The 17,321-nt window shown below is 39.2% G+C and overlaps 1 protein-coding gene across 1 annotated transcript in view; it reads right to left on the minus strand.

Annotated features, from left to right (window-relative positions):
• The window catches only part of LOC113049835 (BDNF/NT-3 growth factors receptor-like), a 39,861-nt gene that overhangs the window by 13,205 nt on the left and 9,335 nt on the right, over positions 1 to 17,321 (minus strand). Inside the window, exons 8-13 of the mRNA XM_026212496.1 lie at positions 13,189 to 13,503; positions 13,053 to 13,070; positions 11,993 to 12,010; positions 11,849 to 11,874; positions 8,693 to 8,792; positions 365 to 553 (exon numbers count right to left, since the gene is read on the minus strand). Coding sequence (XP_026068281.1) covers positions 365 to 553; positions 8,693 to 8,792; positions 11,849 to 11,874; positions 11,993 to 12,010; positions 13,053 to 13,070; positions 13,189 to 13,503 — 666 coding nt within the window. The remainder of the gene's footprint in view (positions 1 to 364; positions 554 to 8,692; positions 8,793 to 11,848; positions 11,875 to 11,992; positions 12,011 to 13,052; positions 13,071 to 13,188; positions 13,504 to 17,321) is intronic.

The following is a 17,321-nucleotide window of genomic DNA, read 5'->3' on the forward strand; positions in this document are numbered from 1 at the left end:
CCTATAGATTAGGTTAGAGATCACTAATCATTAATATTCCATAATAACATCAATAACATGCAATAAGAAAACAAATAGAGTCAATATTGATTTTATGTTGACTTAACCCTACATACATCAATAACGATCAATCAGTTGTTGGAAAGATTTACAGGTACACGATTTACAGATCCTGAAATGTAAATGAATTTAAATGAAGAACACTTGCAGGATCATCTATACTCCAGCAGTGATTAAGTTACAGAACGTCAGCCATCCTGAAGGGGAGGTTACTATAACAACTGACCAGTGGCAACCTAGGCTGGAATCTATTTCAGAGGATGGAGTGGGGCCGCTGACAGCCCAGCATGCCACGGCAACTCACGAGTGTCCGATTTCATCATGCTGCCAGGGTTGCGGAAGTACTGGGGGTTCTCGATGACTGGAATCTTTGTCATTCCGATGATAACGGCATCTTGGCCCATCTCTGATGATGATGGTGTGTTGTTGCCATTGGAAACGTGGTGAAGCGGGCTGGCTGAGTCGTCGTCATTACTGATTACAGATGAAGAGCCTGGTCAGAAAAAAATCAGACAATACAATAATCCAAAGAAATAATAAAAATGTACATTCTCAATACACATTAACATACATCATGTGTTGAAAAAGCATTATTATGAGAGAGAAAACAATAACCATAACTTTTGTTTAGAAGGTTGAATTTAGAAAAACTCAAATTCATAATATTCTGTATTTGTATGTGATATGTTACAGTATTATATGATGTTACCTGACTTTACTTAACGTAGTTTGACATTTCTCAGTGAAACAAATGAAAAAAAAAGTAATTATTTGATTTGATTTTTATTCATTTATTATTTTCAACGGCAACCAATTCAATTGTGAAATTTAGGTGTTCCTTATCAGAATGGAGACAGACTTGAAAGTTTTCTAAAACATTTTCTAAAACAATGTTTTTGAAAATGACCTTTCATGAAATGTGCAACGCATCTCTAAGTGGATGAAAACATCCTGCAAAGTTTTAAATCTGAGCTGACACTGAATAATTGAAACGAGTCATTTTTAAAACGAATCACAAGCCATTTTACAGAGATGGGACCAAGTCACACATGTGCAAGTCTCAAGTAAGTCTCAAGTCTTAACCTTCAAGTCTCAAGTAAGTCCCAAGTATTTTTTTCTTGGGCAAGTCAAGTCAAGTCAAGTCACAAGCTATGTCAAGTCAAGTCCAAGTCAAGTCACCTTAATATTGTCATTTTACCTGCAGAATCTGATCTTAATAAAGTTAAAAAACAAGATATAAGTAACTGTCAGTAAATTAAAATAATTTGGATTTGCATTGTATATACTCATGTTCAGTAAAATACATCATGGAATCAAACAAAATTGTAACTTCCTAAAATTTATTTATTTTTCACTTCTGCCAACAGTGTTTGAAATGTTTTACATTTTCAACATTGAGTCCATAAAACAAATAACAGCTAAACATCCAACAGACTCCTCTCTGAACACCTCTCTCTCTCTCTCTCTCTCTCTCAAACACAGTTTACATACAACATTAAACTGTTACTTTTCTCCTCTCTCTTTCTCTCTCTCAGAGTATAGAATATAAATATGACGTATTTTCAGTTGTTTCATACTTTTTTTGTTATGTACAGTACAGACCAAAAGTTTGGACACACTTCTCATTCAAAGAGTTTTCTTTATTTTCATGACTATGCAAATTGTAGATTCACACTGAAGGCATCAAAACTATGAATTAACACATGTGGAATTATATATGGAATTATATACATAACAAAAAAGTGTGAAACAACCAAAAATATGTCATATTGTAGGTTCTTCGAAGTAGCCACCTTCTGCTTTGATTACTGCTTTGCACACTCTTGGCGTTCTCTTGATGAGCTTCAAGAGGTAGTCACCTGAAATGGTCTTCCAACAGTCTTGAAGGAGTTCCCCGAGAGATGCTTAGCACTTGTTGGCCCTTTTGCCTTCTGTCTGCGGTCCAGCTCACCCCTAAACCATCTCGATTGGGTTCAGGTCCGGTGACTGTGGAGGCCAGGTCATCTGGCGCAGCACCCCATCACTCTCCTTCTTGGTCAAATAGCCCTTGATGCCTTCAGTCTGACTCTACAATTTTCATATTCATGAAAATAAAGAAAACTCTTTGAATGAGAAGGTGTGTCCAAACTTTTGGTCTGTACTGTACATAACAAAAAAGTATGAAACAACTTAAAATACGTCATATTTATATTCTGTACTCATGATTGGGTAATCGCGGCAGCTACATTAGTTTTTCTGATTAATTGTTTTGCTCTATGAGAAAGACAAGGTAACAAAATATTCGGGGCTTATGCCCCCTTAGCCCAGCCCTAGCGCCGCCCCTGGAATGCGTTTTTTTGATTGCCTGCTAGCGGATCATTAGGGGCCGTTCACATCACGTCTTTTGCGCGCGCAAGTTCGTTATTTCCAATGTAGGCGCGCGGTATGCGCGCTCATAATGGAAGCAACGCGCGCGCGTCGCACCGCATCGAGTTATAAACATCTAAACTTTTCAGAATGCCGCAAGCGCACCGCAGGTCATGTGACAATAATCAATCAGCTTCATCCTTTCCCGTATCAACGTTGAAAGCTCAGCTAAGATGAAGGAACAGCTGTTCATAGCTGTATATGGATTGCCATTTTGAAACGAATTTATTAGCAGCGCTACTGCGAGCGATTTTTAGTGCTGCAAATCCATTTATCCTTTGCTGAAATTTCTACGTCTTCATTGAGAGAGAGCGTGTCATGGATGCTTAGCAACGACAGACGCCCCAGGAGCACTTCTGTCCGAGCGCTTTGGAAACAAGGAGAAAGCGGCGCGACTAGCGTTTTCCACGCGTTTTTAGGCGCGAACTATTGAAGACAAAAGCGATGACCCTCGGTACCTCTCAGGCTGACATGTTGATGTGATGTGATATCTGATTTAAGTGGGCGTGGTGTGTGTAAGGTAGAGAGGGCATGACTGATGATAGTGTCCTGATCCAGTCACGACGCTATTCTCAGCCTGCGCTCCAGCTGAGTAATCAACTTTATTTAAAAAAATAATTTATATATTTTATATTCAAACTGAAAACATGATGTGATTAACACTCAAGTCATTCAAGTCATCGTATCTCAAGTCAAGTCAAGTCCCGAGTCTTTAACTTCCAAGTCCGAGTCGAGTCTCAAGTCCTAAAAATAGCGACTCGAGTCGACTCGAGTCCAAGTCACCAAGTCACAAGTCCCCATGTCTGCCATTTTATGTTGAACTCAACATGAAACATTAGCATACTGCCCACCCACTTGTTGGTCTTTTCAGGTTGGTCTGAATGAAAATGCAAATTCCTTCTTTGCCACTAGGTGCCGCCTTTGGAGTGGTAAAGATATTGGTTCCCTTTCGATTTGGTCACTCTACATTGCTATGGGAATTACCCTTTTCTCCAAATACTACTGAAGCCGTACTGAATCATCCCAGTGAAACTGGCCAGTGGTGTTCAATCACACAAAATATGAGGGGCTCCTACGCTATATGAAGTAGCGCTTGTACTTCATCCATTCAGAATCTTTTCCTTAAGCCAACCTCCTGCAAGAGGCAAGATGTTGCGGTGAACTTGAGAGTGAGAAACAACACATTTCTCCCCTCTAAACCTTGCTCCGCCACTGCAAACTTCGTCGGCAAGGCTTTGGCTCAGTGGTGGCCAAAGCAACTTCAGCCCTGCACGTGATGGCGATACTCCAGATGTCTCAGGCCAAGCTGTTCAAGTCTCTGGATTAGGACAGGCCTGACCCTGCAGTTTTCAAAGAGCTGATGCGCTACGGATCTGGCCCTCAGAGCGACCAAGCTGACAGCTCATGACAGCACAACAGATCTTCACTTGTGGCTTACTCTGACTGAGTTAAAAACTCTGAAAAAATGGCGCTTCTGGGTGTTCCTGTGAATCCCTCAGGTCTCTTCGGAGCAGCAATAGGGAAATTCACAGTCTAAGGCTATTAGCCAATTCCTGCCAAAATGCGCAGGAAGGTTGCCACTCCTCCTCAGCACCACGCGGGAAGACCGCACGCCTCTTCTGCTGCTGTTCGGCGTGAACATGAGCCAGCGGTGAGACCAAGACAGCCTTGGCCGAAGCTGGCAGAGACGGCCACCGGCACCGGAAATCAAAGCCTTGTTCATGATGTTGCCTCTCGGAGGAGGAAATCTACACCCAGAGCCGAAGACTGCTCACTTCACTGTGTGTTCACCATGCTCTCCTGCCTGTTGTGGGTGGCGATTGCAATTGTCATGTTTATGTTTTGAATGTTCCACTATGCAGTGCAGTAGTCAAAAAACATACAATACTCACCTCAAAATCAGAGCAAGGTAGAGACCTAAGGTACAGACGTTCACAGCCGAAGGCTATTAGCCAATTCCTGCCGGGAAGACCACATGCTCTTTTTCTGCTGTTCGGTGTGAACAAGAGCCGGCAGTGAGATCTTCAGCCAATCTTCTATGTGAAGCAAGAAGCCTATCAACAAGACTACTCACCGTGATCTACATGCTGCAGTGGCCATGCCTTCTCTTCCCCTGCTGTGTACCATTGAGCTCGGGAAACAAGGATGACTCGCAATTGGCTCTCCTGTGTAGAGCCAGTCCAACTCTCTGATGGCCACAAGTCGTGCGTCTGCTGCCTGGGTCACGCCCACACAGAATCGGTGGTTGGGGGCGTCAGACTGCCCCCACTGTGGAGATATGAGCCTCTGGACTCTCAAACTCTGTGTAGCCATAGTCCAAGGTGATGAACTCGCCCTACTAGCCCTGCCATGCTCTACATCTGCAGCCTCTTTTGAGCCAAGGAGGAAAGTGCAGCGAGCTTCTGATGCGGATCTGTCAGGGTCAGGTGACAACCTGCGCAGGCTCAGTGCCCACACGCTGCAGGTCCCCTTCCAGTGTGCTTAGTGACCAATGTTCTCCACCCATCCCCCATTCAAGATGTTGTGTCCTTCAGTGGCAGGGTGGGTGCTGAATAGGAGAATGATTTCATTTCAGTGACAGCATCTGTGACAGAGGAGTGGTCTAACAGCCCACTGGATTACACTGCACTGCCAGTGCACAACCTGGGATCCTCTCTCCTGTCTTCTGTGGATAGCACTGACCAAGTGGAGTATGTTAAACTAAGTCTAAGGTTATTAGCCAATTCCTGCCATGTTCAGGAAGGTTCACACTCCTCCTCAGTGCCAGAAACGTAGAAGTTGTGGCACATAAACTGTCTGGAGCTTTGTGGTCTACATCTAGTGCTTTCTCCTGGACATTCTCCACCCTCACGTTCAGGACCCACATCCTCATCAGGACAGACAGCATGACAACCGTAGCATCTATAAATCACCAAGGGGCGTAAGCTTGTAGCCGCCTTTAAAGGCAATATGTTTTGGATAACACTCACTGCCTGCTATTTTATTCACTGACACCCTCTCCCCTGGGAGTAGATGCATTAGCTCATAGCTGGCTGAAATTATGTACCGTATTTTTCGGACTATAAGTCTGCACCTGAGTATAAGTCGCATCAGTCCAAAAATATGTCATGTTGAGGAAAAAAACACATATAAGTCACACTGGACTATAAATCGCATTTATTTCTAACCGAGAACCAAGAGAAAACATTACCGTCTACAGCCGTGAGAGTGCGCTCTATGCTGCTTAGTGTAGTCTACAAGAGCACTGAGCAGCATAGAGCGCCCTCTCACGGCTGTACGACGGTAATGCTTTCTCTTGGTTCGTTTCTCTAAGTTCATTTCTCTTGGTTCATGTCAAATTAATTTTGATAAGTCGCACCTGACTATAAGTCGCAGGACCATCCAAACTATGAAAAAAAGTGCGGAAAAGACGGTAAGTATGCTTTTCTTCAGTGAAGCTTTTAAGGTGGCGAAAGTATGCAATATTATCTCCCTCCAGTGAAACTTCTGCCTCACATGCTTTGCAAAATCAGAGAGGAAAGGAAATCTGTTCAGTAAGGGGCACTGAAAAGGCCTAATCTGTTGTGGTTCCCAGAACTGGAGGAAGTGCTGGCAGCCCCCTGTGCTTTCCATCTCGAAACATTGGCCGGGCTGGAGCTGCTTAATACACTTTTGCTGTGCCCTGTATGTCCTCGCGTCCGATTTAGTTTTCCTCTCGCGGAAGCCATTTAGCGCGCGCGCCAGCATCAGTTGTGCAATCGGATAATATTGTCATTGCATTGACGCCATACTTTTGATGGGTTGTATCACAGAGCTGTAAAAACAGTTATGCTCACCAAGTGAACAAATCACATTTGTGCTGAACTCTTATTATAAAGCAAAAACAATGTAACAATGTCAGCACAATGTAGATTTTAAACCAGGAAGATGAAAAAAAAAAAAAAAAAAAAAAAAAAAAATTAGTTAAAATTATTGGATGCTAACATAGTCTTCTATGATGAGCAACACAAACACCTCTGCTAAAATTTCAACAAAAAGTAGTCTGGGGTTTCATGGCCCTTTAAAGGAGACCCATGCACCTTTTTACAACAGGTAATATAAGTCTCAGGTGTCCCCAGAAAGTTTATTTGAAGTTTCAGCTCAAAATACCCCACAGATAATTTATTATATAATTTTGAAAATGCCTATGAGTGGAAGCAGAGACACACTGGTTTCTCGCATGTCTCTTTAAATGTAAATTAGCTGCCGCACTTTTCCTTTCCCTTTTCCGGAATAGGCTGTGCCTTTACATCTGATACCGCAGATACTGTGATAAAAACAAAAACAAAAAAACCCCATCTGTTTGGTTTTGATTATCATGTCTATCATGCTGAAATCATGCATTCTGAAACATATCAGCAGAAACTTCTCAGAGCGCACACATCCGAAGCCTGCTCAAAGAAAGCGGCTGTCACACAACATTTGAGTGCTAAACTAAGTTCTCTTTCATGTTTTATAGCTTAAAAACACTTAAAAATACACAAGTTACAAAAACAGTTGGTAATGTCTGTGAAGGTAAACGAAATAAATTGTATGTTTACTATATATTAAATCTGTATAGCAGCAGCCTAATATACAATGAATAAATCTATAAATATATTGCTCTCTTGTCTCATCTGAGGGTGGGATTTCTAAATAGTGTTATTTGCTCTTCAGTGCAGCCAAAGACAGAATAATTAGCATGCTTTGCCAAAACTTTTGCTATGGCGTTAGATCTGATATACATCGTTGTCGCTCACAAAAACAAATACAATGGCAGTGCTGTGGCTGTAAATGTTCAGATTAAGGGGCGGGAATATTATAATAAAACCCCCTTTCTAAATCATTGAGGGAGTGAAATCTGAGAGGCTTGTTTTTTTCATAAGCTTAAAGAGAGATGCTAATCGAAAAATTTACAGGATTGTGTTTTGTTTTTTTTTTTTTTTTTTTTTTTTTACATTTTCACGGTTGGCAGATGCACCGGGACCTAATTATAGCACATAAACATTTAAAAAGTTATATTTTTATGATATGTTGCCTTAAAAATGTATATGGAATAACCAGGTATGTGTATTAAGAGATATGTTATAATGACTTAAGGTTCAGTTTTACGCACTTTTTTTAAGCTTTATTGTGTTTACAGTGTGCAATATAACATGTGTTCATGTTTAGCGTGTTAAAAAAAACAGTATTTTTCACACAATTCACATATCTGTTTACCGCTGTTTTCACTTTCATAAAAACGGGCTGATGACTTTCTTGTTCTATAAAGTCCCTCCTTCAGAAATACGTAACGAGTTCTGATTGGACCAGCGGTTCCTGTGTTGTGATTCGACAGCAGCTGAGCGCAGGCTGCCTACAATGCTGGAAACGCGATTGTTGGCTAGTTTTGAGAACCAAGTGGGCAGGAGCATGTGCTGGAGATGTACTTATAATCACAGGAGCGTTTTTACTGACGAGATGCGCATGAAAATCGCATTCGTTTTTTTGCACAGCCCTAACATCTAATAAAACAAAGCTAAACAGCATTGCCCTTTGAGTAATAAGTTACAGAAACTGTTAAACGCACCAACTTAAATAATAAAATACAATTACCGGTTGTGGTCCAGAAACAACACCTTCTCCAGACAAAGAGGGAACTGCTCCATCTTTCAAGAATAATCTTTGTGCGAATCCGGCATTAAACTGATTGAGATCGAGGAAGCTGTCCTCAGCAAAATGTGCTGCACATAGTTTTACATGTGGATTATAATTTTCGGGAACCGAGTTAAACATAAATTATAACCATTAGTCTCAAAATACAGCGTCCATGGGAAGCCCAAACAAAGATGATTGGACTCCAAAGGTGAAAATAACAGCGTTTCGACGACATGGCGACAAACACAAATGCAACTCTTCCTCTTCTCTGTCGGAGCGCAACAAGACCACGCCACCCTGTTTGTGTATTCCTGTGGGCGGAGGTTAGTCAAATAAACTGTTTTAGTGATGTCATTACTGCAGGAACTAGAGGGGTGTAGTCCAAACGGGTAGTTTTTTTTGTAGGCGAATTCTGTTAAATAAAATATCTCGCTTGGCATTGAACTTTGAGCTTTAGAATTTTACAGATATTATTTATACTCTAACAACAACATTACACACTAACTAAAGTTTAAAACATGGGATCACGAAGAAGGGGACCTTTAAAAAAAAAAAAAACAGCAGAATTGAAAAGATAAATTGGTGCACTCACCTTTCATACCAAACTTGGAGCTTCTGCCATACTTGAGGAAAACTAACATCAGGATACATCCAGTTAAAGCAACCCCAGCTATTCCAACCACTATATAAACCTAGAATATATAAAGGTACAGTAGATCTTACTGAAGCAAGCACGTCTGGGCTGGGTTTAAATTGATTGTATAAAAAAAAAGTCATTTACAAATTGAAATTTCTTGCTTTAATGATATTATCACAAATGTAAATTCTCCAATAATAAATCAAACAATAAGCAGAATATCCTTGGTGAATATATGTTAAACTCTGTCAATAATATCTGCAGCCTGCTGTCAGTTACTACAGAAATTAAATGTGTCTAGTCTCTCTGTTTGTATATAAAGAATAATAAATAATAAAGTATATGGGGCAAAATTCTTCCATCCAGAAAGGTAGTCCCATTCTGTAGAATGCTGGCCCCATAGACTTTCGTTGCAAGTACAAACTGATGGATGGGTCAAAATAGTTCCTATTCCTATAAAAATAGTTTGTGTAACTGCATAAAACAATGGTGCTTTAGACCACCAGAAAGAGCGGAGCTGACCTCTATTTAAGTCAGTTAAGTATTTAAGACATTCCCATATGTCCATCTGGCAAATTAAGAGCATTTCCAGAGCAATTTTCCAGCGGCATTGTTGCAAATGTCTCTCCTTGAATGCGGCGCCTGCAAGGACCCCTTGCAAGACGCTGATGGGCACTTTTGGTACTTCTGAAGAGGAGCTGATCGTTGATGACTCTATATACTGGAGTGGCCAGAAAAGAGACTGCAGCCCCTGCTCTATCTCAGTCTGCTCACCCCAGCGTAGACTCAGAGCTGATCCATGTCCTCAGGAGGGCAATAGAGGAACTCAACCTGGATTGGACAATCATGGAAGAGCTCACCCCCGGCCACCTCAACGTGTGGTTCTTAAAGGGACACCATCAGCCTTTTACCTTACAGCGGCCAGCTCCTTTTCTGCCTGCAGCTCATGACAAGCTCAATAAAATATGATGGGCACGATACTCAGCATGTGTTAACCCTTCCACTACAGCTGCGCTCACCACCATAGATGGCGCTGAAGAAAAGGGGTAAAGTAAGCTCTCCCCTATCAAAGTGGCTGTGTCGACCCAAGGGCTCAAGTCTGTTCAAGCTGATCTGATGTCAGCTCTAGCCAACAAGGCGTATGCAATGGCTGGCCAGGCTGGCTCAATGTCTGTTGTCCAAGTATTTCAAGCCAAACTTCTCAGTGGCATGGATGAGTCTGGCAGAGATCAGCACCTTCAGAAAGCTGCACACAGTGACCGATCTGGCTCTGCATGCCACGAAGGTGACGGCGCAGGCTTTGGGCATGGCCAACTTAGTGGTGCTAGACACCACCTGTGGCTAAACTTCATGGAGATCAGGGACACTGAGAAAATGGCCTTCCTGGACTCCCCTGTCTCTCCCAAAGTACTCTTTGCCCTGGCTGTGGACAGTATCACAGAGCGCTTCATTGAGGCACAAAAGACATTGCAGGTGCAAATGAAAAACCAGCTTGTGCCACATACTATAAAGAGCAAAATTCCTCTCCCTGTAATCACACATGCCAGTTTCCCACTTTCACACGATGAGCTGTGGAGGGTGAACAGGGTCAGAACTTATTGTGCCTGGTCCGGGCGTTTACATTGAGTGCTCTAAGTCAGTCAGAGAGTCTGAGCAGCTCTCAGTGTTGGGTAAGTTACTTTCAAAAAGTAATTAATTACTAATTACATCATTAATATTGTATTTAAATTACTAATTACTCTGTCTGAAAATTTACTAATTTACTCAATAAGTAACTTAATTATTCAAATCTCTAATTAGGCTACATCTTAAAAATGTAACTCTTTATTCTTTCAATTTGAGTCAAACATAGAATAGTTTAGACTTTTAGCTTTAAAACTGTAATACTTACATTTTTTATAAAAATATAGCCTTCTTTGGTTAACAAATAGAACATACTTTGAATAACAATTTATCTGAATAACAAAAAAGCTAAAGAAAAGTTAAACAATACATTTCAGCAAGAAAAGCCCAACTAGTAAAATCCGTACAGGTTTATGTAAAAATAACACACTCTATGTAGGTAAGAATAAATTACAATAAATGGCTATTGCATTCATAAGATCAACTTAATCACGTGTGATTTGTTATAAGACAGCAGCGCTACTCAAACACACCTGTCTCTGGCTCAGCGCCAGCCAAAACGTGAATGCAAATTTTTAATTTAGCAGCTGATGCTGTGCCGAACTGAACGATCTAATCACACTGGTGTGATTGTATCAAATATAAAAAATATTATTCTGCTATTTTTGTCTCTTGGAAGCTGCATAAAAAATACATTTGGCTCAGAAATCTGAAAAATCCTTTGAATGGACATGACGCCTCTGAAGTTAGTGATAATGCCAGTTAATTTCTATATAACAATAGCTATAATTTATTTGCTGTTTGAATAACTGTGGAAAGGAAATGTTATAGAGCCTAATTATACATTTCTAATGTTTTAGTCCCATTAAACATATTTTATTAGCCTACATGACACCCATGTCTGGCTGTTGCCTAAAAAGACGGTTTAGTAAGGCTTTAGTTTTATATGGATAACATAATCAGAAAAATATTTGTTTTAATTCGTTCAGCTTTCTATAAACATATTTCTCACGTCTCTGTGTCAAATATCAGCTGAGTTTGTAAGAAAGTTGCTCACGGAGAACTAGATGGCAGAAAGTGCACCATGTTTGTTTTGTTTATTGTGCAAAAGCACAATGTTTTGTGGTCATTGTCAGTGTATACAAATAAAAGTAAGTGAAAGTGAACGCACTTGCGTGCAGAGGGTTAAAGACGCTGCATTCCATTTTTTCTTTAGATGGTAAATCTAGATTTGAGCCTCTCTGGCGGGCTAAAGCGCCATTGGTTTGTGCAGTTACACAAACATTAACAAATCAGGCTGCAGTAACAGGATAAACAGAATGATAACCCATAATGCAACGCTCATTCCCTTATCTCAAAGAACCAAGGTTACCTCAGTAACCGGATCATTTTCTATGGTAATCAATAGCAGTCCACAGATGCTGTCAATAAAACTTAATATGTACTTAACCTGAAATTTTCCTTTAATAGCACTATACAAAAACATACCGCGACTTTGTCCTCCAGTGGGGTTTCTTAAAAGAAATGAAACAAATTACACTATTTTAAGGACTGCAGTTCAAAACTATAAAAGCCTGAAGGCTTGAAGAAATTCATGTGATACTTGAGTAATAAAGGGAGGAACAGACTTACCTGGACTAAATGTTGTTTCTGTGTTACATCATTTAAATGGAAAGAAAAATAAAAAAAGGATTATCTAGTAATATATAACATTATATAAACATCACTATATATATATATATATATATATATATATATATATATATATATATATATATATATATGAATAACAATGAGCAGCTGGGTGAATCTCATGGAAACTGGTCATATTTCACCTCATTATCATAAGGAATTATATTTTGCATAAAGAATATAAGTATAAAGTTTTTGTGCATTGTGCAATTATTTTCATTGAAATTAAACAACCCACCCCCCAATGGAAATAGTCCACTAAGTTTATTTAACCTGCTTACACACAAAATTTGTACTTGTCACAATTACTGAATCCTGACACTCAAACACCAGAATCTGCAAAACCATTGGACTCGGTTTTCAATTTCATAAGATGCACACCAATCTGTATGTAACACACAAAAATCTAACATGAATTAATTTTATGGCACAGGTGTTTGCAAATGCTTGCTTTTTAAATGTGATTGAGATATTTTGAATACAGTGCTTAATTTTGCAAGAGATGTGAGTCATTTTGCATTTTGCGTGTGCAATTCTTGGATGAGTGTGTAAAGTTTTGAAAAAACAAGGGGCAAAGTTTTGAAAATGTGTGTAAGCAGTTTAAGATGCAAATTACACGAATTAATAGTATAATATCTAATAGTCTTTGTACTAACCATTATTTCCAATAACGATTTAAAATAAATAATTGTATCCAAACAGGATGATTTTCAGTTTGAAATTAAGAACAAGAGGTTTTCACAATATAGTAAATAGGAAAGAAAGAGAGAAAGAAAGAAAGAAAGAAAGAAAGAAAGAAAATTGTATTTTGTGGGGAAAGTGTGCTTAATTTTTTAATAAATACTGTCACAATGTTAAAAGGTCCTAAAATGGACTTCTTTGTTCTTTTTCTTTTGAATACAAGGTTAAATTTTAGGGTCAAATTTTATCCAACTAACATTACATTATATTTAAAACTTTACTTGCTTTAATTAAAATATTGTTTTACACGATAACTCACCATAATAGAACACTCCCTCTGTGGAAACAAAAATATGACAGATGTTTGATTGTACACATAAACAGGCTGCATTATTTATAATAATAAATCAAATAAAACATACATTTTTAAGTGATGCAAGGAAACACAAGCCCACCTGTCCCTGAGTGGTCCACATCAGGTGTGTGCATGAAGTGTGCCGACACGTTTGCCCTGTCCTCTCCGAACTCATTGCTAGCCACCAGCGTGTAAATGCCGTTATGGATATGAGTGGGAATGTCCAGTTGCAGGCAGCCGTGGTACTCTGTATCCGTGATTTCATGGATTTCAGTCCTGATGAACTGCTGCTCCTCCAGCAGCTTTCCCTCGTGGTACCAGTGCAGATCAGGCCTTGGGTTGCCCGTCACAGTGAAAGGGATGCACCAGTCCTGATTTCTCACAGGCTGGTACAGCTGCACGATACTAGGGGGAACTGACCCAGGAGAAAGAAGAAGGGACAGAGGAACGAGAGAGAAGGAAAGAGGGGAGGAGGAGAAGAAGTGTAATAACAGGATGTACCAAAGGAGTAAACAAGAGGAACATGGAAAATTCTGCTGTAGTTTGACGAAAGGAAAGTGTCCGACAGCACATGGGATGAAGGGGCAGTGAACAGGGATTCTAGGGTGAGAAATATGAGAGAATGATAAGAAATGAAGAGGCTTACTGTAATATTACAACACAGCATGAAGAAAGATGCAATGCATAACCAAAAGCAAATGGATAAAAGGATTTCAACAAAGGTTAACTGATTTGTTGCTGACTGGTGGAAATGAAACATACAGAAATGTTATGCACATATATATAAAAAAGATGCACATATATATAAAAAAGAGACTGTTGTGTTAAAGGAATAGATTGCTTCTTATTGTTCAAAGTCATATGATTTTCCAGCAAAATTTCCAAGCTGCTCCTCATGATGCTTTGAGCCATGTTTAATATCACTGAAGACAAAAGTCACTGTTTCTCTCATTGATTCTCATGGCCTTTGCCATGTGCCAAGTTTGAATTTGTGCAAGCATGAATCATACAGCTTCAAGACATTTAAGATATTTGATGAAGCTTTTCAGCCTGTTAACCATTCAAAAGTTTAGGGCTCATAAGATTAAAAAAAATATATAAATATTAGGGGTGTAACGATACGCGTATTCGTATTGAACCGTTCGGTACGACGCTTTCGGTTCGGTACGCGGTACGCATTATGTATACCGAACGGTTCGTTGGACTAATTAATTATATTTGAAAAAAAAAAAAAAAAAAAAAAAAAGAGAAATATAATGATATGCGTTCAACAAGGTAGCCCAATAACACAAACGACGTAACAGGCAACGCCCCTGACACTCCCGAAGAAGAAAAAAACACCATCTTATATGTTTATGTTAGGATACTCAGCAGGCGCTCGCTCACTCAGTACGCGCTGAAGGCTCGTTGCAAAATGGCCAATGCGTTTAACAGACCAGAAAAAGAAGATCCTCCAGTAACCAACAGGTCTGGTGTTTGGGTGCACTTTGGATTCCCTTTAAGCTATAATGGTGATGGCAAGAGAGTGGTGGATAAAAAAACAACGGTATGTCGCATCTGCAACATGACAGGGTACACCAGCCGGAATACAAAAAAAAAAAAAAAAAACACCAGCGGGAATACTTGAAACATGTCAACTCATTTACGCTGACATCACCTTATTGTGTCAGTATCTGGGAAAAGACGAAAAAAAGGAGAAACATGCACGCAACAAACTATCCCTGCAGCACACCGGTATTATAGCTTACAGGGAATCCAAAGTGCACCCAAACACTAGACCTGTTGGTTATTTTAGGATCTTATATTTCTGGTCTGTTAAATGCATTAGACATTTTGCAACGAGCCTTCAGCGCGTACTGAGTGAGCGAGCGCCTTAGAGGCCGTTCACATATCGCGCCTAAAAACGCATGGAAAACGCTAAGCGCGTCTTTCTCCTCCTTTCCAAAGCGCTCGGGCAGAAGCGCTCATGAGGCGTCTGTCTTTGCTAAGCAACAATGACGTGCTCTCTCCATGAGACGCGGAAATTTCAGCGAAGGATAAATGGATTTGCAGCTCTAAAAATCGCTTGCAGTAGCTCTGCTACTAAATTTATTTCAAAATTGCAATCCATATACAACTATGATCAGCTGTTCCTTCATCTTGGCTCAGTTTTCAACGTTGTTACGGGAAAGGATGAAGCTGATTGGTTAGTTCTTGTCACATGACCCGCGGTGCGCTTGCGGCATTCTGAAAAGTTGAGATGTTTTTACATTTTGCTGTATCTAAAACGTACCGAACCGAACCGAACCGTGACATCAGTGTATTGTATCGAACCGAACCGTGAATTTTGTGAACCGTTACACCCCTAATAAATATTCTTCTTACGCAAGGTTTGTCACGTTGTCAAATCTTTTATAAATGAATGTAAAACACTGATTTCCTTTTATATGAAAATAGTTTTGCTGCTTAAAAATTCTTGGATTTTTTTCAGTAAAGTTCAAAAGAACCATTTATTTGAAATAGGCCTAGATTATTATTATTATTTTTTACAATGTAAAAGTCTTTATTGCCACTTTTTAATGAGCACAGTTTATTGCATCCTTGCGGACTGAAAGTGCTGAATATTAATTGAGAAAAAAAAAATCTTGAACTCTGAACCCAAACATTGGAATGGTATTGTATTTTATTGTATAAAAAAGAGCAGTTTGGAATTTGTGCTAAAAATGTGCTTTTGTGTTCCAGGGAAGACAGAAAAAATGGGTTTGGAATGACACGAGGGTGAGTAAATGATCTTCATTGATTCTCACCAAATCCTCAACTTAATTATTTTTCCTTACTATGTTAACTACTCTTTAACTATATATACACAAATATCTATAAAAACAAACAAAATAAAACGGGTAAATTCTACAAGGCTCAAAGCTTGCTATTTAGTGGGAAAGGTTTTTCAAGCAGTGTTATGCAACAATGTGAGTTTTGTCGGGCCCAGTAGACTAATGTGATAGCTTGAGGGGTAACTTCCTGAATCTTAAGCATTTGGCACATTCTCAAATGTATCTTGAACTCTTAAAAACCATCCAATAGTTCAACCAAGCATTCTCTAAAAGGAACCCATCGAATCTCTAAGCATTCATGTCAAATGACCAACAGCCTCCTATTCTGTCTGAAATCCTATTATTTTGTCAAAATGTAAAAATATACTTGGTAGACAACAAGCTTCCAAATCAAAGAGAAATGATGGTAATATTAACAAAGTTTCTGATGTGACTGCTTAATGACATTAATCATTATTTTAAATTCTAGGAAGTCAACTACACTTTTGATGAACAGACACATTCCACCACTGATATAGTACTTCATGGAGAAATTATTGGAGGTTCAATGAGTTTTACTTACAGTACCATTGGACATACTCAGCTTGTATGAATCAACTTTCCATGCCAACATATCAATTCATCTTCAAAACTATAATTATCTTTTTTTTTATTATTGATGTATTGAAATAGAGTGTGAAAGAAAGATAGGCAACAAGTGTTTAGGATACATAAAATTAGGATGCACCTCATGAGTTTGTTGCTGGAAGCCCAAAGTGTGCAGAGCTGTAAACAGTACCCCTGTAAAGGGCAAAGGGTGGCGACTTATAAGGTCAAATACAAGATTGAACATTTTTCACTACACAATTCCAATGCCACCGCCTGTATTATTTTTAAGTTTTGATGACTTCACTATTATTCTACAATGTGGAAGCAAAGTCATTATTAGCTCTGATGAAAACCTACATTCAAAAATAATATTGTTTATTGCAGTATTGAGAGTAGAATTCTATATTTTCATGATAATGTTGGAAAATACAAACCAGATTTGTTATTCAGTAACCTAACAATAGCATTATCCTAAGCATGGGAACACATACATCCTAATACATGGTCATCTGCTGTGTTGGGGGAGCTTACCAAGTAACCTGTTACACTATTGCATAACTCATTAAAAAAGTATCTAATTATGTTACATTATTACTTTTTTATGGAACTATTGAAGAAACTGGCTGACTTTTAAGTGTTTATCTGAAAATGTAACGTGGTCTTAAGGGAGTAATGTTTCGACTTTTATAAGTTGATAAACTGCGATACATGAAATAAATCCTCTATATTAGAAGTTTTTAGCTGTTTCACCTTGATAAGTCATCATCCATTGCATTTAAAGATGAGGATGTCACACTACCTCTCCTTGTTGGAATCAGCCAAATTTGAACTG

The sequence above is a fragment of the Carassius auratus genome, chromosome 30, assembly GCF_003368295.1.
Source record: "Carassius auratus strain Wakin chromosome 30, ASM336829v1, whole genome shotgun sequence".
Classification (NCBI taxonomy): Eukaryota; Metazoa; Chordata; class Actinopteri; order Cypriniformes; family Cyprinidae; genus Carassius; species Carassius auratus.